Consider the following 23,849-nt stretch of genomic DNA (forward strand, 5'->3'; position numbering starts at 1 on the left):
CAGAAAAGAGGAGATCTGGGACCTGGAGAGTATATGCTAAGTGAAATAAGCCAATCAGAGAAAGACAAGTATCACATGATCTCACTCATATGTGTAACCTAATGAACAAAATAAACTGATGAACAAAAAGGATCCAGAGGCCTTGAAGATGCAACAGACTGACCTATTTCAGAAGAAGGGGAGGGTTCGGGGGCGGGGGGAGATTAACTAATGAACTCATAGGCATAGCCCATGGACAGACAATAGTTCAGGGAAGGCCTGGGGAGGGGACGGGAGCAGGAGCAGGGTGGAAGGGGTCAATGGGGCGGGGGGGGGGACACGACATCTGTAATATTTTCAACAATAAAGATAAATTTAAAAAAACACAAAAAGAAACAAAAATAATGTTATAAAAGTCCTACACAGTGTATGAAACTGAATACAAAATTACAACACACTGCAATGCACTGTTGCTAGCAGCCCATCTTCCCAAACCCAGGATTCCAAAAGTGCTTTATGAAACCATTCTCACTTGAATGAACAAAGATTACGTTTGTCCCCTGGAACAAAGGAGCCAGCCACATTCCAGAAAGGTCAGTGTTAAGGTAATCTCAGGTGATTTCTGCAATTGAGAAGCTGTAAACCTCTGAGAATCTCTCAGAAGTCTTTCGCTTTGCCAGGTGAGATGAGCCGTAATGCTGTTTTGGGTTTTACATGCACACATGCACTCACTCACAGACACACACACACACACACACACACCCCTTCTCCTAGGGTCTCCAACAATTATAGCATTAAGGGCCCCATAGCAGGGAGGCCGCCTCTCCCCACGGGATCCACAGCCACCTCTCCACAGGCCCTTTAAGAGCTCAGGTGGGACAGACTCCAGGACCAGCTTTTCCGGACTCTCCAGGGCCCTAGGGAAGGCCTCAACTTCCAGAGGCAAAGTGTGCTGCTAACCCAGCAAGACAGGACCCCGGGAAACTCCAGGTGAGTGTGCTCACCTTCGGCCTAGTCTCTCACTGGGCTGAGGAGGTGGGGATCTGTAAGGAGAAAGACATTGGGCTTGCAGATAGACCTGAGGCGGTCATTGCTGGCAGTGCCTTTAGGTAAGCGGGCCCTCAGGTGACAGTGGCTGTGGCCACTACCAATTCCATTCCTGCAGTTGGCAGATAAGCGCCCAGCCTGTTTTGTCTTCCGGAGGGAAAGTATAGTGTCAGTCACCGGTGACTGACATGGGGCTTAACGTGTTAGCGACCCAGAGGCCTGACATCTCTGACAGACAACCCTGCTAGACAAGTTACCCGGGTAAAAGAAAGTGTGGTGAATGAAAACACGTACAGTATCAGCCATGTATACAGAAATGAGAGCTATAAATATACACGCTTATATTTAAAACACACACACACAACAGAAGGATTAACTTCAAAAACTAAAAGGGAAAAATAGATTACTTATGGAAGAAGGTAAAAACAAGAAGGAAGACCCAGGGACAGACCCTAGACATCTCCAAATCCGGCTTGGCTTTGGAAATATGCAATTATCCTATATAATTACAAAACAAAGTGGAAATTTAAGCAATCCTTGAAAAATTAAAAATACAACAAAGGAACTTATTCATCGGGTTGGTGGCATAGTCACACAGAGAGGATTTCAAAACACAGTAATCTGACTAAATCCCTCAAGTTCCTACAGGCCAACAATCTAAATTCCAACTTCCTCAGGGAAAATGTTACCGTGACCGAGAGGACTGCTGTTCTGATACTATTGGATGTGTATGTAGGAAACGGCACATAAGCCATTATATTGCTGTCATTGGAAAAAGGGGTTTGGGGCATGGGAACAGGAAGATACAGATCCAAGATCTAAGTGGTCCTAAAATTGAATTGCAAGTATCAGAACTACTTCATATAGATGTTTCTCTTTTCTAGACCATCTGTGAAGTGTAACTTGCGCCTAAGTGTGCAATTGATGAGTTTTGACAAATGTATACACTTGTGCACCCACTGTCACTCCAGAAATAGGATATATGCATCACTCCAAAATTCCCCTCATCACCTCTGCAATCAATCCCCACACCTGCCTTTGACCCTCAAAACCCTAATCTGCTTCCTGTAGCTGTAAGATTAGCTTTCCCTTCCCTAGAGCTTCCTGTACATGAAGTCATGTGGTAGCGACTCTTGTGTGTGACTCCTTTCACTCACAATGTTTCCGAGACTCATCTGGGTTGTTGCATTGAATGAACAGCCTGTTAGTTTTTATTGCTGAATAGTATTCTTAGTATGAACTCATAGATATATTTTAAGTTAAAACGTATAAGATATCCCAGGCCTGTCCACTGAAAAGGCATAGAAGCAATGACCAACCCAGTGGCAATGGGTATTCCAGTGCCTGGCTTGTATACTATTCTTTTTCATTAAAGTACAGTTGGCATAAGTATTATATTAGTTTCAAGTGTACTTCTCAGAGTTAGGACATGGTCCAGGTCTCCTGAACCACATTGAGTGGGGTCAAAGCCTGCCATGAAGAGGTTTCCAAGGCCCCAAAAAAGGACAATTTGACCAATAAAAATAGCTGTGATGGATTTTAAAAATATAAAATATTAAAATCATTGAGTTCAAAATGATATATATTTTTTATTTTTTTTATTTTTATTTTATTGATTTTTTACAGAGAGGAAGGGAGAGGGATAGAGAGTTAGAAACATCAATGAGAGAGAAACATCGGTCAGCTGCCTCCTGCACGCCCCCACTGGGGATGTGTCCGCAACCAAGGTACATGCCCTTGACCGGAATCGAACCTGGGACCCTTCAGTCTGCAGGCCGATGCTCTATCCACTGAGCCAAACTGGTTAGGGCTGATATATATTTTTTAAATAATAAGTTTACTGATTTTTGAGAGAGAGGTAGGGGGAGAGAGAGAGAGAGAGAGAGAGAGAGAGAGGTGAACTGGCAACGTCCTGGTGCACAGAATGACGCCAGGATGATGCTCAACCAACTGCGCCACTCTGTCCAGGGCTAAAATATTTTTTTTAAAACTCTAACCAATTCCTAGGAAGTTGCTAAGGAATAAACACACTATTCCAGAAACTGTTAAATTAGAAGGAAAGAATCAAGCACTTATACTGCCTCTCCTAGAACTTAAATAAATGAAAAGGGAATGATTGAATGAGAACATCTGCAACTCTTGAGAATTAATAGACCTATGTAATAGGCCAACGGCTGCCAACATCCCCAAAAGTCAGACAAGCAAACAGTCACATACTTCTCGGTTGGAAGGGTGCCACCATGACATCATCTTAAAAATAAACAAAGATCCAGGAGCTGGTTCAGGTTCTCATGAACGACCAATTTATAAGAGATACAAGGACAAAAGGCATGCACGTGCTGCTCTGGGGTACAACAGCACAGTGTAGACACTCCACACAGCAAAGGACACGCTCATCTCAGCCCCTGAATTACAAGGAGGGTCACCAGCTGTGTGGCGTGACTACCTCCATGGCCACACGGCTCTTGGTGATGTCGTATAAATGACTGTTGAAGGGTAGCAGAACACACCACCCCAACATATGTCACTTTGGTGTACGGATGGTTTTGAGCTGAAGGCAACTAAGAAGCAGCAGACACAAGATCTCTTTTGCCCAGGAGGCCCAGCCGCTCCCCCAGGCCTGCCCTTCCCCTTGTGACTGGGAAGAAGCATTGGGGCTGCCTTTATTCCTTCATTCATATCTAGCCCTTTCCCCAAGGGCCAACAATAGAGGTCCAGGAATATTCTCCAGAGACATTTTTCCTTCAGAATTGCTGGGTGAGCTCCCGCCTTTGTTATGAGCACAGTTGGGTGCAGTCCCAATGAGACAGTGAGAATGGGGACAGCGCCAATTGGCACCTGTATGAGCAGCCTGCGGAGGTGGGGTGAGGGGGTGCAGAACAGGGGTCAGCATAGGATGGGAGACCAGTCCTCATGCCCATGGGGTACAATCTCATATCCTGCGTCCGGAAACATGTACTCTCAAAAAAATAATAAGGTTCCCAAGCAGAAAAACAGAGGAAAACAAATTATATAAATGTGTAATAATAAATGTGTACATTTTGGTGCATATTTAAATTTTTAAGATATATTTTTTATTGATTTCAGAGAGTAAGGGAGAGGGAGAGAGATAGAAACATCAATGATGAGAGAGAATCATTGATCGGCTGCCTCCTATATGCTCCCTACTAGGGATTGAGCCCACAACCCAGGCATTTGCCCTTGACTGGAATCGAACCCGGGGCCCTTCAGTCCACAGGCCGATGCTCTATCCACTGAGCCAAACCAGCTAAGGCTTGGTGCATATTTTATATCTTTTCTCAAAATGATACATACCTTGTATTTACAAAATTGCTATCATAGTGCATGGTTTTATAATTGGCTCATTCACTTCTTAGAACATAAGACATGGGAGAATGATCATTCTAACAGCTAAATAATTTCACCAAACCCGTAATACCGTGATTTTGCTTTTCCCTAAAAATTCATCATCATAAATAATGACCATGATAAACATCTTTGTTCATTGTAACAGTTTTAAAAATTAATTCCTTAGTTTAAATTTCTACAAGTGGAAATTGCTGATTGAAAACAAAATATTTGAAGTTTTTATCCATACCATCAACTTGTTTTCCGGTATAGCTACAAGGATTGACATTCTTATCAGCAGTGGATTTTAACTTTTTGTCCATAAAAATGGAGAAAAGGAGCGCTCCTTGTTAAATTTGCATTTCTCATTTCTATTTATTTATAGTGCAGTATTTTCCTGTCTTTATGTGGTGTGTCATCTCTGCAGGCCTCATAGTGAGCTTTCTGCAAAGGCATTCATCCTGTTCATTCTGCTGTGTAAGAGATTTGCCTATATGAAGGCCATATCTTTTGTCATGTGGCCATTTTTTCTTCTAGTTTTTCACTTGTGGTTAATCTTCTTCATTGAGATTGCTAACGTACAGTTTTTTTGTTTATTTTTTAAAATATATATTTTTATTGATTTTAGAAAGAAAAAGAGAAAGGTATAGAAAGATAGAAGCAGAGATGAGAGAGAAACATCAGTTGGCTGCCTTCTACATGCCCCCTACTGGGGATTGAGCCTGCAACCTGGGCATGTGCCCTGACCAGGAATCGACTGTCACCTCCTAGTTCATGGGCCAACACTCAACCACTGAGCCAGACCAGCCAGGCTCTAACATACAGTTTTAATGTTCAGGTAGTAAAATCTCTTCCTTTTCTCCATTTCCCTCAGATCCTTCAGGAGAATGCATCTCCTCTAACAGAATCACTTCCAACAATCTAGCACCACTTGCCGCTCAGTTTGGCCAATCCATCCACTGCCCATCCTACGTGCTAGTGCAGTGCCTCCCAAGTATTTCCATGATGTGCACATGAAAGATGAAACATCTGTACAGGACACAGGGGTGAGTGGTCAGGGCTGTCTCAGACCTCCACAGGAGGCCGAGGGGATCAAGGCCTCAGTCCACTCTAGCCCACATTGGACACAGCCCTCCGCTGTGGACCCCAGGGAAGGAGATACTCCCAGTCCTCACACTCCTCAGTGACTCTAGAGACGCAGGAACCCAGGTTGCCAGAGTGGAAAACAGTAAGAATTCTGCTGGAGCCCAGGCACACCCTCAGGGCAGAGACTGTGAACAGCAATCACAGGGGGACTGCTTCAGAAACAGGTGATATTTTTGTGGGTCTTGAATAAATGGGTGGGGTTTTAACCAGGAAGTGAACAAGGCAAGAGGGAGAGGAAGGGTTTCTATGCAGTGAGAATGGTTCAAACAAAGCAAAGACCATCTCCCCAGGTGACCCACTCGGCACAGCAGGGAGAAGGTGGAGGCGCATACAGTTTGGCGTCTTGTTGACGCAGCATGTTCTCCACTGACGTTCTCCACTGATTCATACTGACAAATGCACTGTCTCTGGAGGAGACTTTGGCGCCATGATGACCTTATCATACAGCACATATTATAAAGCACACCGTTAGATAGAAAACCCACTAACTTTCTGATAAAACACTCACAATACCACTGCCCCTCCTGGGCGTGCCGCAGAAGTGGTGCGGCTGCCAGGGATGGGGGATGAGAAGATTTGGAGCTCTCGTAGCTGAGCTGCTTTCCAGGCACCTTCAGTTCATGTGAAGAACATTCTCCACCAGCTCAGAGTCGTTATTCCCAGTTCTAGGTAATTCATGGCTTCCATTCAAATCAACGATGAAAAGCGCCAAGTCCATTCCACTTAGAAGAGTCCATCTTGGAGATCTTGGAGACCAGAGGACTCCCTGGAATCTCCAAAGGTCATGCAGAGGCTGTTGGGCGATTGATCCACTCCAAGCCCTTCTTACCTATGACCTGGAGGGTCGCAGCCCCTGTGCCCTCCCTCTGGCCCCAACCACACCTCATCCTGGCCCTTTAAGACCTAATAGGAGAAGTATTCATGCTTCTAGCATCAACTAGTAACACTGCAGTAATTTGCAAAAGCAGAGCAGTGAACATCTATATTATAAAAGGCCAGTGGCCATAACGCTGTAACGACCAAACAACCAGTCACCAGGAGGTGCATGGAGCACCTCTCGGTCCCCCCCCATCCCCCCCGCCCACAAGCCGCTCTCGGCGGCGGGACAGGGCTCGCTGCACGGCGGGTCTGGGTCTCGTGAATTTCACGTGCTGGGCCTCTAATGTATTCTAAAGAATCAGAACTCCTGCTAGCTTCCTGAATAATATAAAAAGTCCAAGTGAAGAAGACCAAGGGATCAGAGAAGGTTAAAAAGAAGTTAATTATTTATAGCAACACTGAAAGCTCCATTTCCACAAACAACATATTCGTCTTTGGAGAATGTCCCACTTGGGACTCATAAAACCACAAAGATAAGACCAACCAAGCCCAGCCTCTTAGTGGGTACTTCCCAGGACGGCTTTGCAATATCACATCGCATACAAGGAAAAAACAATGACTCTCTCGGGAAAATGACATGAGCTTTGGAAGACAAGGAACCAGGAAACCGTAGCGTCTATTATACTGTGCACAATTCGACCCCCTGAAAAGGCCACAATCACTGCGATTCATTCATTCTTCATTAAGCGGTGATTACAGTCAGTGCCAGAGACACTGGAGATCATCAGAGAGCCAATTTCCTTCCAAGCATCCGTTTCCTGTGGTCATTTTTGCCTTTCCCAAAATGCGTTTTCAGTCCAAGCTGCTTCCGTAAAACCCTCTGTGAGGCTCTCCCATAATGTGACCGCTGTCGCCTCATAGTTTTCAAGTCCCCCTCTTCCTGCAGCTCTTTCCGACCCCCCAGCTTTCTCCAGGTGGACATGCCCACACCTCCCGGCCGCTCCCAGAATTCCGTACAATCTCTCATCACAAATGCATGAAGGCCTTTTGTTTAGCCACATGAGGTTACCAATATTCAAAGGTTTTTGACTTGCACAGTGGCAACCTCATGATTGAGCCTAATATTTCAGATGGTCTTTATTTACTTTAAGTCCAAGTCAGGGACTGCATTTTAATTGTGTTACACCCCCACCCCCCCACCCCCCTCCCGCCCCCCCCCCCACACACACAAAGCTGTGCCAGTACTTGTTTAAGACACTTAAGAAATTGTTGGGGGGGTGGGGGGAGGTTGGCATCATTAACCAATTAGAATCCACAAACCTTTTAAAAGAGTGAACATGCACGACAATGGCATTCTAAAAACAGGAGCGCTCACCTGTGCCACCTGACAGGCCGTCACAGCCACTGGCACTGGCTCTGCCCTTCACCTCTGCTGGGGCAAGGAAACTGCTCATCATTATAAGCACATCTTCCGGATCTCCCACGCTCAAGTCTTATGAGGAACAAAATGTTCACAGACAAATGCTTCCTTGCCTGACTCGTAGCTGGTTTGGTGAGACATCTCCTGGAGGAACAGGAAGGCAAGCCGAAACCCTGCCGCATGGGACTTCGGGTACCACGGACGGGGGGTCACCTACCCTGTTCAATGGGCGATGCGGGCGTGTGTGAGACAGAGGCAGATGGGAACAGATGCCAACGTTCACTCATGCTAAGGCAAGAACGGCAGTGGTTGCTCACACAGATCTGGTGTCTACGTACGAAGGCACCGTGTGGAATCCGGAGAGCTGGGAATCTGGGGATCCAGTGAAGCTCTAAAGCTCCCCTTGCTAAAAGGTACTGTGTGTGCGTGCCCATGCGCGTGCACATAAGCCCATGTGCGCATACGAGCACGTGTGTGTAGCTCTAAAAGGGCTCTGCAGGTTAGGGGAGAGAGAAGAAACCACAGGACGGCGATGTTACTCAGAGCAGAGACACGTTCTGGGACACAGCTCTGAGCATCGCTGTCGGGCACACCTTGCACTCACAGGACCCTCACAGCCCCCACTGGCATGGTGCCGCCGTTGCCACATGATGGAGAGGAGGTTCCACCCCGCGCGCACGCTCCTGGGGCTGGAGAGGGACAAAGGGACACACTGGAATTTGAACCTGGCGTTCCGCTCTGAGTCGTGCTGCTCATCACCACACAGGCGCCTCGTGCTGCTCAGCTAGGGAGACTCAGTGACACTAGGAAACGATCCAGGCAGTCAGGTTGGTGATAGAGGGTCTCCATTTCCGCACAGGTCAACCCCATCCCAGCCCTCAAACGAAGACATGGCAGGGTCACTGGGGCCTGGGAAGCCGACCACTGCCGGGCTCTGAGTGGTTACGGGCAGTTAATGTGCAGCCATGCTGAGCACTGAAAGACTAGCTCGCCTTCCAGCCATAAAAGCTAATGATAAATGGGATCTGGACCCTCTAAGTCAGTGATGGCGAACCTTTTGAGCTCGGCGTGTCAGCATTTTGAAAAGCCCTAACTTAACTCTGGTGCCGTGTCACATATAGAAATTTTTTGATATTTGCAACCATAGTAAAACAAAGACTTATACTTTTGATATTTATTTTATATATTTAAATGCCATTTAACAAAGAAAAATCAACTAAAAAAGTGAATTCGCGTGTCCCCTCTGACACGCGTGCCATAGGTTCGCCGTCACTGCTCTAAGTCGTCCTCTTGCCGAGGAGGAAGCGTGCCTCCTTTCTAAGTCCTTTTCTCAGAGCAGAAGCCGCGGGCTAGGGGCAGCATCTTCCCAGCGGCCCTCTCCTCCCTTCACTCTCCCAAGCAGTGACCATCTCACTACCCACTTCATTCCTCACGTGGGTACATATCAGAGAACCAGAACTGCACCTGGGCAGTAAGAAAACTTGTTGGAAAGATGAGGCGCTCCCATCACAGGAAGACAAACAAAGTTTTAGGTTTCAGCCTCTCGTTTGCAAACCATCACTGACCAGGGAAGTGACAAAAATCAAGTTTTAAACCTGCAAAACTAAACACAGATGCTGGGGGCGGGGGGGCGGGGGGGACAGGGAGCAACCACACTGGAATTCAACCTCTCAGCCAGCCAAGTTTAAATAGCCAACCATGTTTACAACTGCAAGAGTCTGTCAGCAGAATTGTGGCTCAGAGCCGCTGAATCCGGGGGCATTTACAAGTTCCCCCACAGGAGCACACATGATAATGCCAGACATCCAGCTGTGACCCTGAGCCATGCACACCTGTAACAGGATGGAAACCCTGGACCCAGCCCTGAGAGGGTGGCCAGGGGATGGCAGCACAGTCTTAGCTGTGCCCAAGTCCAACAGTGCGGGCTGATTATGGCGAATGCCAGCCTAGGGCCAGGCCGAGAAAGCTCCGGGTTTAGAACCCAAGGAAGTGTTATCAGAGTGACTCAGTGACCTATGAACCAGGAGGTCATGGTTCGATTCCTGATCAGGGCTCATGCTTGGGTTGTGGGCTCCATCCCCAGTAGGGGGGCGTGCTGGAGGCAGCCGATCAATGATTCTCTCTCATCCTTGATGTTTCTATCTCTCTCTCCCTCTCCCTTCCTCTCTGGAATCAATAAAAATGTATTTTATAAAAGTGCTCAGATGAGCCCTAACCGGTTTAGCTCAGTGGATAGAGCGTCGGCCTGCAGACTGAAGGGTCCCAGGTTCGATTCCGGTCAAGGGAATGTACCTTGGTTGCGGGCACATCCCCAGTAGGGGGTGTGCAGGAGGTAACTGATGGATGTTTCTAACTCTCTATCCCTCTCCCTTCCTCCCTGTAAAAAATCAATAAAATATATTAAAAAAAAAAAAAAGTGCTCAGATGAGCCTCTAGCTGTCGGCTCAGATTCACGCCTTCCCCTTCGGTAGTCAGTGACAGTGTTGCCTTGTCTAGTGAAAATGGTACTTGTGGAGTTAGATTGCGGGGAAATGGCAACACATAATTAAATGCGGGCAACACTAAAAACGGGGAGCCATCACTTCCTTCCACTAAGAAATGCATGTGAGCTCTCAGATTAGCCAGAAACAAGGAGAAAAGCATCCCCAGGCGAGGAAGAAGGGGTCAGGCTGAGCTTTGAGGAGTGTGGTCCTCTCCCCACGGTGTGTGCTACTCATTCTGTCTTTAGGGCGGGGTCACTGACTTGGTGACCGGCAAAAGCTTCCGCACCCTCTCAATACGACAGCACAACACATTTAAACAAAAGCTCTTGTGTTTTTGAAAAGTGAAGCAAAGGCTGGGAGTCGTTCCCTTCAGGGGCACAGTGTTTTGTTTAAAACCTAAATAGACATTTCTCATGATCTCTCACTGGAGCCAACCTCATTTAAAAATGTTAATTGAAATAAGCACCAGAAAGGCAAATGAACAAACATCTTAAGATGTCCTCACCTAGGTGTGTCAGCTAACAGCTGCCTGAACTCGGTTTGCCTGCCCCCAGCATATGACCAGTGAAGCCTTGTGTCAACTGTTCTCCCAGATCTAAAACCCATCCACCTCCTACAAAGACCAGAATAGCTAAGGACAAGGCTTTTGGATCCAATTAGTAGCAAGAGCTTCCAGATCAAAATAAAGTTTAAAACCGGCCTCTACCTGTAGCTGTCCCCTCTAGTTGATCTTGAACAAGCCTGATGACGTCAGATACATCAATCTGATGGTCACTTTCTTCCGTTTGGGCCTCATTGGATCCTCGCGGGGAAGAACAATCCTTGCTTCCCGTTTTCTTGCACAGGATAAATCTCCAACAGTCAAACATCGGTCTGTAGGGTGGAAAACAAATTTTAAAAGGAAAACGAGGTCACGCTGCCAATACACATCCGAGTCATTTCTTTGAACAACGCCCAAATAACTAGATACAGCCTTTAGCAAAGTTTATTCTGAAATGGATACAGTATGTTTAAAGCCAAATTCATTCTTGCCCTGGCCAGTCTGGCTCAGTGGTTGAGTGCTGACCCATGCACCAATAAGTCACCATTCATTTCCCAGTAGGGGGTGTGCAGGAGGCAGCCCATCAATGTTTTTCTCTCATATTTGATGTCTCTCTCTCTCTCTCTCTCTCTCCTCTCTCTCTCTCTTACTTTCCCTTCCTCTCTCTCTAAAGTCAGTAAAACATATTTTTAAAAAATTAAATTCATTCTTCTCCAATGAATATCTATCAATGTTCAGTTTACCAAGCAAGCTTCTTTTATAATATTGAAGTGAAATAAAGGGTTACATAAACAAAAATTTACTTCTGCTGTTTAAGAGAAAGCAAAACCTAGATTTTTTTCCCCTTGACATTTAGGCTCTAGTTTCAAGGATATAAAAACCCCTGGTTCTCCTGGTTTCAATGTCACAGTCTATTTCACTGAACTGGCGAACTTTCAAAACCATGCCGACGGCTTATTCAGGTTACTTAAGAACATTTTAAATCCTCTAAGTAAAGAATGTCCTCAGCGTTCCAGAACAAACAGTAAAATCTTATTCCTCCAGTGAAAATTTGGCAGAGAAACATAAATCAGGTTGTTTTAGAAGCAATCTTGAATTTAAAGAGACAACTAGTAACTGTATCTCAAACAGAAGCCATCTGAAATCCTTTGCTGGGCAAACAATTCACCTTTATTAGGTAATTACTAACTACACTTCTTCAGATGTAGTGTTTTAGAATATTTATGGTTCCTTACTATTTCCTCCTGTTGGCTTCACACTGGCAGGGTCCCTTCTTTAAGAATAAAGGCGTAAATAATTGGACTTGAATAAATTTGACCTGTGGCTCCACAATCTCACCTTTCATTTCACTGCTTTACATTCTGCTTTACCCACTTCCGGTTTACTTTAGCCCCTGCCTCAAGGACCCCCCAGGGAAGCCCTTCCTTCCCCTTCAAGGAGAACGCTGGGAGATTAGAGACGGTGGCCTGCCCACGGCCACTGTTCTGCATCAGTCCGTGGAGGACGCCCTGCGGTCCCAGAAAGGCCCTGGTCACTCCGTCCGACAAGGTTCCCCCAGGTCCCTGGCCACAGGATGGCCGCTCGCGCTCAGCGAGGCTCGCAGGTCTGGCCACCCTCTGGACACACAGGAAGCTTCATAAGCCCCCCCAGTGCCGGCCGGCCTTAGGGGAGGAGGGGGTTCCAATATGCCGCCAACGTGACAACTGCTGCAGAGTCTCAGTGATCGTTCCAGAGAGGAAGGAGTCACCACAAGACCAGGGGGCGGTGGGGACACACAGTTCAGATCCCAAACACTTTGGGGTGTCACCAATTCCACACCTGTCCCTAACAAGAAGATATCACATTTCTCCCACCCCCTCCTCTTCCTGCCAAACCACAGTTCCCTGGGCTTCACTGCCTGTCCTGTAAGATCCGCCCGCCCCTTTGTTTTTATTAATGCTGCTGGTGGTCAACGACTTGTTTGTTACCCATATGCATCGTTCATGTCTCTGGTCCAGGAATGTCTTCCAGTTCTTATAACCTGTTCCTTAAACGTCTTTGCACAACACCACCACCAGGAACCTTCACCGTGAAAATGAGAGAAGATGAGCCGCATGCCACACCCACTCTCCTCTGGCAGGACCTCGCGCCTCGGCATTTGTCACTTGTCCTCGGTCCTTGCTTCATCTTTCAGAGAAGATCAGACCATACCTGGTGCTCCAGGAAGGGCACAGACTGTCAAGCACAGCCAAAGACTTCCCATTGCTTAAATCTAGTTTTGACATTAAAAAAGAGGAAAAGGCCCTAGCTGGTTTGGCTCAGTGGATAGAGCAGGGTGGGCAACCCCTGGCACGCGTGCCAAATATGGCACGCCCGTAACTTTTGCTGGCATGGGAAACCCTCTCTTATAATCTTCCATTTACAATTTTTTTCTTAATATCGACTTTTTTATTTTTCAGATAAATTCAGTGTAGGTGCATCTTAGAGAAATAAATAATTTTACATAACAAGTTCTCTTAAAGACCATAGACATGGATTGACGAGAGAGGGGAAGAGCCATTTCTATGCCTCTGCCTTAACTCTCCCTGCCTTCCTAGATCCGACCAGTGTTTTGGTTTCATCCACATACTCTTGTGAATCTTTGTTCTCAGTGATGAATTTTGTTAAGTCTCATAATAGGAGCAGCCTGACGGATGAAAGTAGTAGCTCGTGCATATCTCTGAAGGTCACAAAATATAAACCTGATGTAAAATCTCTGTCATCAGTGATGCAGCAGCAAAAGTCCCACTGATAATATCAAACGGAGTCATAAAGTTTTCTGTCGGACTATCAGTGTACATGCATACATTAAAAAATAAATGTATTTTTCATCATCATGTACTGTGTTTTTGTCGCTCAAATGAATTTTATTATTTCTTCAAGGTTCTTCACATACGTACACCTTAAGAGATCTCAAGTAGGTGTAACATGTTCTCAAAAAATTAGGGTTGGCACGCAGAAGAATTTTGAGTCAGAGATTTTGCTGGTTTTGGCACGCACTCACAGAAAGGTTGCCCACCCCTGGGATAGAGTGTCAGCCTGTCCTGGGTTCGATTCTGGTCAAGGGCACACGCCCGGGTTGTGGGCTTGATCCCCAGAAGGGGCGTGCAGGGAGCAGCCAATTAATGATTCTCTCTCATCATTGATGTTTCTAGCTCTTTCTCCCTCTTTCTTCCTCTCTGAAATCAATAAAAATATTTTTTTTTAAAAAAAGAGGAAAGAGTTCTCTGATTTAAAACAATAACAACAAGAGAAAATACTGATTTGTCCTGTTTCCTTCTATTTCAGCAGTTCTCAACCTGTGGGTTGCCAACCTGTGGGTCGCGACCCCTTTGGGGGTCGAACGAACGACCCTTTCACCGGGGTCGCCTAAGACCATCGGAAAACACATATATAATTACATATTGCTTTTGTGATTAATCACTATGCTTTAATTATGTTCAGTTTGTAACAATGAAAATACATCTTGCATATCAGATATTTACATTACGATTCATAACAGTAGCAAAATTACAGTTATGAAGTAGCAACAAAAATAATTTTATGGTTGGGGGTCACCATAAAATTGGTGGAACTGTATTAAAGGGTTGAGGCATTAGGAAGGTTGAGCACCACTGTTCTAGATTCTATTGGGAGAATTTCAAACACCAGCAGACTGATGGTGATCTTAAACCTGCGGAAGGACCAAGAAAAGGCTCTTCTGTGCCCACTGCCCGGGATCTCCCCCAGGTCCCGAGAGAGCTGTCCACAATCTGAGCCCTTCTAGCAACCCAAGAAAGGTTCCGGCTGCTTCTGTCCTCTGTTCGGCAAGATTTTACAAGTATCAGTGTGCACTCGGTCTCCAGATAGGATTGAGAAGATACAAGGTTTGGTTTTAATTTAGTTTGTTCTGAAAAACAGAACAAACGCGCCCTTCACCTGACTTGCTGGGGAGACCATCCCCCACTGGGCCAGGACAAGGTCCAGAAGGCCTCCCCTCCCTGGCAGGCCGGCCTGGGCACCTGAGGCTGCTGGGTTTTGCTGAGGACAGCTGGTGTCCAGGGCCTGGGGAGGGCGGGGCTTCTGCCCAAGGCTCCCGCCTCCCACTAGGATTTTTATTTTTCAGCTGTTTGGGACAACAGTATTCCCAAGAGTCAAGAATGTCATGCTCAAAACAACCCTGAAACACACAGGCAGACACAGGCACAGTGGGTTTTCCACAGCTCCTGTAACCCTCGGAGCCCAGAGCACAAGTCCAGATGTCAGACCAACCTCGCCTGTCATTGACATCTGTTCGCTTTAACAACTTCAAGACTGGCATAACCACAGAGCAGCAAACCATGGCCATGCCCTTCGGGTGTTCTGTGTCTGACTGAAAAACAGCCATGCTAAGCCACTAGGACTGCGGTAAAATGACAGTAGGCCCAAGGCTGGTCCTTGTCTCTCTCTAGAGCAGTGGTTCTCAACCTTCCTAATACCGCAACCCTTTAATACAGTTCCTCATGTTGTGGTGACCCCCAACCATAAAATTATTTTCGTTGCTACTTCATAACTGTAATTTTGCTACTGTTATAAATCATAATGTAAATATCTGATATGCAGGATGTATTTTCATCGTTACAAATTGAACATAATTAAAGCATAGTGAGTAATCACAAAAACAATATGTAATTATATATGTGTTTTCCGATGGTCTTAGGAGACCCCTGTGAAAGGGTTGTTCGACCCCCAAAGGGGTCCTGACCCACAGGTTGAGAACCGCTGTTCTAGAGCCTAGGCATTTCCCATACAGCACACAGGTGAGGACTCGGTCACTGGGTAGCGGGGACATGGCCAGGCACAGTGGGAGATCCAGGTCAACTAGCTTCACTGGCTGGTCTACCTGCCCCGCCGACATCCCAGCTTCCCCGTGTGGTCCCCTGGGTGCTCAGGGCACAGTCATCAGGGCAGCCCCCACCCTCAAGGAGCGCGAGTCCCGGGAGAGCCGGTCTGTACCTGGACCACAGTCCCATGCACACAGACAGGCCGACATCCCGGCTCAGCGTTGCTCCTGCTCATGGTGCAGTAACAGGGCCCTTGGGAGGCCTGGGGGCTGTTCCACCAGGGCCCCCACTCGCACTAACAGGGAGCAATTGCATCCGTGTGAGAATCTGACTCTGCCTGCTCCAGCTGCTTCTTAATTGAAGCAGGAACACTAGAAAAATGCTTTTAAAATGGAAATACCCCAACCGGCTGCATTGGTGGCACTCGTAACAAATGCATTCTCAGTAATGAGTTGCCCATATTAACAATGTGGTCTCACCATTCACTAAAAAGGAAGAGCTGAAGGTGAGGGGGGGCGGGGGGCGGGGAGGCCAGTGTCCAGATGTGAGGGGTCCAGCTGCTTTCCCTGCACCCCCTTATCTGTCATCTCCTCCCCCCAACTGCTCCATCTCCTCCAGCCATCTCCATCTTCACCCCCACCCCCTCTCTTCACCCCCTCACTCAGGTTCCACCTTGCACGCCCCCTTTGTGTGGACAGGAGCAGGGCCTTTCCACAGGAGTCAGTCCGGCCCTGCATGCTTTCTCTAACCTTAATTCTGAATAAGAAGTCGACAAGGGGGAAGGGAGACACCGGGAAGATGTTAAATGCTTGCCAGCTGGTACTCTTGTTAGCATCCACATCACCACTTTCTAATGACATTTGCTCAGAGTTGCATCTTTGTTTCAATTTAGTAAAGTGGAACCTCGTTTCTCAAACGTCTCCCATCTCGAACAATTCGCTTCTCAACCTGACAGCCCTTTCATGCTGATACCTGCATGAGGAGTCATGCATCTCTCAGGTGGCAAACAAGGAAGAGAATCTGAGTCCATTTACGACTGTTAAAATCTCGGGATATTGTGCTATGGATATGTTCCTGTGTGTTTCCACTTTTGTTACTGCTTATAATTATTGTAAAATTTTCATTTTTTATTGTACATTTCCGTTTTTGTTAAATTTTCATTTTATTTCATGCCTTTTTGTTTTTAAAGTGTTTATTTATAGACTAAATGGTACAAGAGACATATACTGTATATAAGAAACGTTAAAACAGGGAATCATTTGGGGTTCTGGAACAGATTAATTCAATTTACATTATTACTAATGGGAAAAAATGATTCTGTTTCCAAACAGCCTTCCGGAACAAACTATGTTTGGGAAATGAGGTGCCACTGTAATTTGAATAATACTCTTTACTTTCTCAAGAGATTGGGCTGAATGGCCCCCAACTGTGAGTTACAGCCAGCAAACACTTCACCTGGCAATCCCAAAGGCTGCCTGTCTGGTGCAGGTTCTTCAGATGGAGACTCAGTGGCTCCACACCCCCTCCACGAGGAAAACCCTCTCTCCTATGGGTCCCATTTCACCAACTCATCCTCCTCTCCACCCACCGGAGGCTGCAGGACAGGACCGTCCCCTGTCCCCAGAGGTGTGAGGAGAGGGCGGTGGCCCCTGCCAACGGCAGCTGATCCGAGGAGGCTGGAGCAGAACTCAGAACTCGGGAGGAGATACTGGGAGATTCTGGGCAGGGCTTGGGTTTCCTGCGGATTCTGGAGCTGACGAGCGCTGCCATGATGTTTGATGAGTCACACTCAGGATAGGCCCCTGACCACAAAGTCTGCTGTCCAGCCCTCCCGATGTCCAAGAGCTTCATGGTAACCATGGAGTGTCTGGTAGCCTGTCATGGGCTGGAGTTCTGAAAGTTTTAGTGGAGGAAGCCAGGAGGAAGCATGGTATATGGCTGTCCCAAAGGGAAAGTGCTACAGACAGGCGATGCCAGCTCAAAGCCCACGAGGACACCACGAGCACCAGGGCAGTCCTCGAGGGGGTGCTGTCCTTCAGGGGGTGCTGCGTCGGCCTCTCCCAGCCCCTTCAACAACTGCACGGCCAAACCCCGCCCAGTTCCCCGCAGCCTCCTCTGCAATGCAGGCGCTCAGCCCAAAGCAGTTCTTGCTGCAGGTGTTTTGGTGAAGACACCCCCACTCCCTCCTCCACGGCCCTCTTCAAGGGAGAAGTCACTGCCATCACCAGGCCTGCTTCAGGTGCGGGCTCCAGGCCACCTCGGCCAGGCTTGGAGGTCTCGGGGCCCAGGAGCCCGCATGCTAACAAGCAGCCTCTGAGACTGCAGGGAGCCGCAGGCCCCTCTCCCCTGAAGATCACTAGGAAAACAAACCTGCAAGTCATCCGAGCTCAGCCCAGAGTCTCCCTGTTCTCAGGAGCTGACTAAAGGGTGAAATGGAGTGAATTTAAGAGAAAAAAGCTTTACCCAGAACATGACATGTCTCACACGATTGTTACTATTACACTTCTAACTACGACTTCGCCGGGAGCCTCTTACAATCGTACCACATCAACTAACGAGCGGGCCAGACGCTGTCAATCAGAAACATTCTTAAGAATACGTATTACAGTCTCCTCCGCTTCAATTTCAGGCTTCTCCCCATGGTACAAAAGGCAACTAAATGACCCAGCGGCAGAGACCTCTCCTTTTGACCTGACTGTAATTTCACTGCGAGTCACCAAGATGCTGCCTTTCCCGGGTAAATGTCCAGATCTTATTTAAAGTCTCCAACCTCCGAAAGGGAGCATGTCAACTAGAAAGCTGATCTTGGCCCACCTGGTTATGACATGAGTGCGATAAAGCCCTGCGGTGAACAGAGGAGGGTTTCACACAGCGACGTTCTCCCTGCACTGCGCCCTGCAGCCCCAGCACCTTCACAAGGTAGATTACTGCCCCCCTCCTCGCTGTTCTTGCAGGTCTCTTGTAAGAAAACTTTGCCTCTACCACGCTTAAAGAAATAAAAAATAGCCCTAAGGGGTTTGGCTCAGTGGATAGAGCATCGGCCTGTGAACTGAAGGGTCCCAGGTTCGATTCCGGTCAAGGGCATATACCTTGGTTGCGGGCACATCCCCAGTAGGGGATGTGCAGGAGGCAGCTGATGGATGTTTCTCTCTCATCGATGTTTCTAACTCTCTATCCCTCTCCCTTCCTCTCTGTAAAAAAATCAATAAAATGTCTATAAAAAAATAATAATAAAAAATAAAAAGAGTCACTCCAGAAATTGGGAGTATGTAACACAGAGAGTTGTAACTAAGCCTCCAGGGCCCCACGCCCACCCTCTCCGCTGCAAGCCCCTGGGTGCAGTGCTCTACAGCCGCCCTTCACACCCATCACTTGCTTTCACAATTCTGTGAGGCAGCCAGGGGAGGCGTCACCCCCATTTCACAAAGAGAAAAACTGAGGTTCACAGAGGCGTTGGTGTTCCTGACCAGCACTGCACTGAGAGTGTTGGCCATCTCTGCCCAGACTGTGAAGTCAGGGCTTGGGAGGGGGCTGCAGGGCCCACAGTCTGAGGAGCTGAAAATCGAAGGGGGTCCTAAAATAGAGCAGAAAACCCTCTCTTCCTCTGGGTCCCGTTTCACCAACTCATCCTCCTCTTCACCCACCGAGGGCTGCAGGGCAGGACTGTCCCCTGTCCCCAGAGGTGTGAGGGGAGGGCAGTGGTCCCTTCCAGGGGCAGCTGATCTGAGGAGGCTGGAGCAGAACTCAGAACTCAGGACATGTCAGTCTGAGAACTCAGGTCTCAAAACCAGCTTTGGGCCGGTCAGTCCATCGATTTGCATATTAGAAGACCCTCCAGTCAGTGTGAGGGCTCCTCAAAGGGTCCCCATCCCATCCCCACACTTACCCGCCAGTGGGGTCTCCTGCCTGCACAGGAGTGGGCTGCAGGCACTCCACCACCAGCAGCCTCTGGGGCTGAACTTCTATTTTTGTGGCTCAGCCCTGCCACTTGGTGGCCAGGCATCCTGGGGCCTCCCAAGGGCCATCCCCTGCACATCCTGCCTGTGAGCTCACGGGTCACCTTAACCCTTTCCTTGGCCAGGGCTCCGAGCGGTCTATTAGGGGCAACACCAGGCCACCTGTCCCAGGGCAGGGATGTTTCCAGTAAAGTTAAGACTGCAGTTGCTCTAGAAAAAAGTCTCCTCCAGGTTCCTCCTCACCCCCCACCCTCCACCGGGGATCCTAATCAGTGTTTAGTGCTACACAGGAGCCAAACGGGGAGACGGGAAGACATTAAAAACGTGGTGAGAATAGCCTGGGAGCTGAATGAGAAAATGACACTCTCTTTTTTAAACTGCAGGAGTCCTCTTTTCCTTACCCCTTTGGAAGGCAAAGCAGCTAGACTTCGGGCCAAGGTCCTTTTCACGGCTGAGCTGGGGGACCGCTGGCCCAGAGGAGCACTGGCCAGACAGCACCCATCCGCGCTGCCCTGTCCTCACACCTGTGCCCCCAACGGATGCTCCGCGGGCAGGGGAGCTTGCAGTGTGGCTCTAGAAGGTGTGGGGGAACCTCCGAAGGACAGGGCCCCTTTGGATGACACCTGCCGGGGTGGAGGAGAGGATCTCCTGCCCACGACCATGGAGAGGGTATCTGTGCAAGTGGAGCCCGCGCGAGGACGCCCTGGATCCGAGCTCCCAGGCAGGGATCCTGGGGCTCCCAGAGGCCAGACGCCTGCGGCGGCGGGGGTTTAGGGGGGAATAGTCCGAGCCCGCCCAGACCCCGTCCCTTCGCCTCCCGGATACCCTGTCCCCGCCACCTCCTCCTGCCACTCTCCACGCCCCCCGCCCCCCCGCACACCTTGCCCAGCCGTGGGACCGTCCGCTCAGCTGCCTGCGTTCTCCGTCCTCCAAGCCCACAGGTGCCAGCGCGCTAACACCAGGCTCCCTCGGGCGCTGGCCAGGGGAGCAGGGGGAGGGGAAAGGGGAGGAGAGAAGGAGGGGGAGGGGAAAGGGCAGGGGAAAAAGTGGGAGAGGGCCGGAGAGAGAAGGGACAGGGGGAGGAGAAAAAGAGGGAAGGGAGGGGAAGGGAAGGGGCGGGAGGGTAGGGCTTGGGGAGAGGCTGCTGAGAGGTGGGCGACGGGACGAGGTGGAGGGAGTAGGGCCGGAGAAGGGAGGAGGGGAAGGAGGAAAGGGAGGAGTCGGGGGAGGGAGGGAGAGCGGCGGCAGAGGCGTGGAGGCCGCGGGCCGGAGGAGGGGGAGAGGGCAGCGGGAAGGGGTTAAAGTTTGGGAGAGGGCACGGGCAGGCGGGGGAAGGAGGGAGGTGGGAGGGCCAGGCGGGGGGCGGGGTAAAGGGCAGGTGGGGGAGGAGTCGGGGAGGGACGGGGTCAGGAGGAGTTGAGCCCAGGGAGCCGTGACAGAGCCGGGAGGGGGAGGGGAAGACCCCCACAGGTCAGCCAGGAGCAAGGGGGCTGGGGTCCTGCCTCTACGCCTGGGGTCACTCCGACCCCCATCAGACCGCAGAGACATAGGCTGGACTTGGGGGTCAGATCGGGATCCCCTGGGCCCCACCCCACGTCCCGGGCTCACCCGCACAACGGGGTCCCACCAGCTCCCTCGATGGACCGGGCCAGACTCGGCCAGAAGGGAGATGGTGAGTCCTCTCTGAAGCCGGGTGCGCGGGACCCCCGTGCCGTAATCCTCCCTGAGCGCCGCGACCTCCCGGAGGAGGAGCCCGCGCTGCGCCCTCGAGGGGGCAGGGCCCGGGCCACCTGGCGGGCCATCCTGGGGTGGGAGGAGGCTGTGCTGCCCGTAGCAGGTCCAAACCCAGGGAATCTGGGCTCCGCAATCTATGAGGACTCTGGCTACCCCAGGGCACTCGGTATTTATGCAAAAGCGCCCCTCTGCGAGAGGCGTGCAGGTGCCGCGGAGCCCGCTGCTCGGGACCTTTCCTGGGAACACGTTTGCTAGAAAAGGGAAAAAGACCATGCCTTTCCATTCTTGTCTGCCAAGGTTCCCGGAAGATCTAGATTAGAACTAAACTTTAAAAAAAAAAAAGTGGTATAGAAAGACTGAAACATCCTAAATGTTTAGCTAGACATAAACTGTAATTGGGGCTTTAAAATGTCTGCATTTAGTGGGGAAAAGTGGGCAGCCCGTTTGAATAAAACAAAAACGGAGTTCTGCCCAGAGGAAAATAAATACAAACCCACAGGCGACTCCTAGAGCAAGACGCACCGGGTGAGGAGCCACCGGGGCCGCCTGAGCCCCGCACAGGGACTTGCCAACACCGAGCTGGAGGGGAGGGTGCTTGGGCCCTGACAGGGTGGGCCCTGCCCCTGGCGGGCCCTGAGGCGCACAGAACCACCTGAGGATTTGTGGAGAATGGGGCGGGTGCTCCCAGCCTGGGTGTGCACACTGGGGTCCAAGGTCTCCCTGCCTAGGATGCTGTGTCTCCAGGCACCACACTCTCCTGCCAGGTCTGGAGGCAGGTGGTGGGAGCTCCCTGAGAATAGGGGTTCTTGAATGAACAGAGCCAGCCGGATGGGCAAGGTGTGCTGGAGAAGGTCTGGGGGGATTTGAGGGGGACAGGAAATTAAATGGAAGGGGCACTCCCTTACCCAATAGCTTTGAACCCAGGAAACAGGAGGGGCTCATTACTGGAAACACCCCCAAAAACCTGTGAGAAAAAGGTCATAGTGGGCCAACTTGGTGTTTCATGCCTGTTTTTTTTAAACACCCCCTCCCCCCATTTCCCATGAAAGCATCAAAGGCCCCCTGGTAATAGAGATTCTCTCTGACAGGCTATGTTAAATATCATTTAATTGAGCGATAAAAGTCCAAAAGGAGGCAGCCCCTGGGGCTCGCCTGGGAGGAGCAAGCACCGCTGGTGCAGAAAATGAGGGAAATGGCCAGTGACCCAAGCCCGGACCCCAGCAGGAGAATGCCTGCAGGCTGCAGGCTCCGATCCCACAGCAGTACAGCTAGACCCCAACCTGCCGCAATGCGAGGCTTCCCACGCAGGATCCTGAGTAATCATCTCAGTTCTACACCCCACAAGCTGGCGTGGAACTGGTAGGCAGCTCCCTGGTACCAACAAACCAACAGACCCAGCCCGTCTTACCTTCTCCATGAACACTTACTGCTTTGGGACAGGGCCACAGTGAAAATACAGAGGACAAACCCCAAGACTTCTGTGCTGTTCAGAAAATCTTGGGACAAATTCTAAAGTTGAGGTAATTCAAGAGGAAATGAATTCCCCCAAGAACAACCGCCCAGCTCAGCTTATCACTGTCCTGAGCAGTGCCCTGCTGGTCTCTGGCTTGTTATGGTCAGATGAGTCCTTTGTGACTCTCTGTGGTTTTCACAGCCACCAGAGCCCCAGTGAGGCACACAGAAATTACCATCACAAAGGGGCTCTACAAAGTGCAGCGGAGGAGCAGAAGCCTAAGGGATAATTCTCGCGGGGGTATCAAGTGCTGCGGTGAGGAGATCCAGCCGTCATCCGTGTTCAGAGCACACAGTTCGTGTCTTGGCACATGCATGTTCTGAGCTCTGTCTGGAGAGGTGGGACTTTCCAGTTCACCTGCTGCAGATCCCACGTCAATCGCAGAGACCTAGAGCGATCACGTTGCATTTAGCAGCCTCAGGAAGGTTGTGAGAATGGGCATCTGTGGTCCGTTGTGTCTGGTCACTGTGCCCCAGGAAGCAGTTGAGAAAGGTTCATCTGCCTTCCAGATTTTCCCCAATTTCTCTGACTTGGTGTTTGAAACGTTCCCATTTGAGATTAAACTCTATGTAAAGCATTGCTCTCGAAATAAGTCTAGAGCAAAATAAACAATAACACCTTAGCTAGTAAACACTTACTGCTTTCCATCTGAGATGAAGGAAAAAAGGTGACAGGACACCCTTCCTCCCTCCCTTCCTTCCTTCCTTCCTTCCTTCCTTCCTTCCTTCCTTCCTTCCTTCCTTCCTTTCTTTCTTCCTAAAACCCGGGCACCCTCAGTGTGTTTTGGAATCTGCCCCCCACCCCCTCCCATGCTGAATCCAGGTGGAGAAGGAACAAGCTGGGACACTGGGAGCAAGTGAGGGCTGGTTGTTGGGAGAACTGAGGGGCCATCGTTGGGGGGTTGGGGCTGCCTACCTCATCCCCAGGCTTCAGAGAACCAGTCTGGAAAGGGAAGGGGGAAGGAAAACATTATCTTCTCCGGTCCCCTAAATCAGCAGCAACCCTGCTTTGACCCTGACAGACATCCTTCCCTCCCCTGCTCC

The 23,849-nt window shown here is 49.5% G+C and overlaps 1 protein-coding gene across 6 annotated transcripts in view; it reads right to left on the reverse strand.

Annotated features, from left to right (window-relative positions):
• Positions 1 to 20,596, reverse strand: part of MCF2L (MCF.2 cell line derived transforming sequence like) — a 175,405-nt gene extending 154,809 nt beyond the window's left edge. For all 6 annotated transcript variants that reach the window (XR_004965891.1, XR_004965892.1, XR_004965893.1 and 3 more), the window contains exons 1-2: positions 20,440 to 20,596; positions 10,949 to 11,115 (exon numbers count right to left, since the gene is read on the reverse strand). Coding sequence is in view for 3 of the 6 variants with exons in the window: in XM_036298210.1 (XP_036154103.1) it covers positions 10,949 to 11,111 (163 nt within the window). In the remaining 3 variants the exon portion in view is untranslated. The remainder of the gene's footprint in view (positions 1 to 10,948; positions 11,116 to 20,439) is intronic.
• Between the last annotated feature and the right edge of the window lie 3,253 nt (positions 20,597 to 23,849).

Source organism: Myotis myotis, unplaced genomic scaffold (genome assembly GCF_014108235.1).
Source record: "Myotis myotis isolate mMyoMyo1 unplaced genomic scaffold, mMyoMyo1.p scaffold_m19_p_3, whole genome shotgun sequence".
Classification (NCBI taxonomy): domain Eukaryota; kingdom Metazoa; phylum Chordata; class Mammalia; order Chiroptera; family Vespertilionidae; genus Myotis; species Myotis myotis.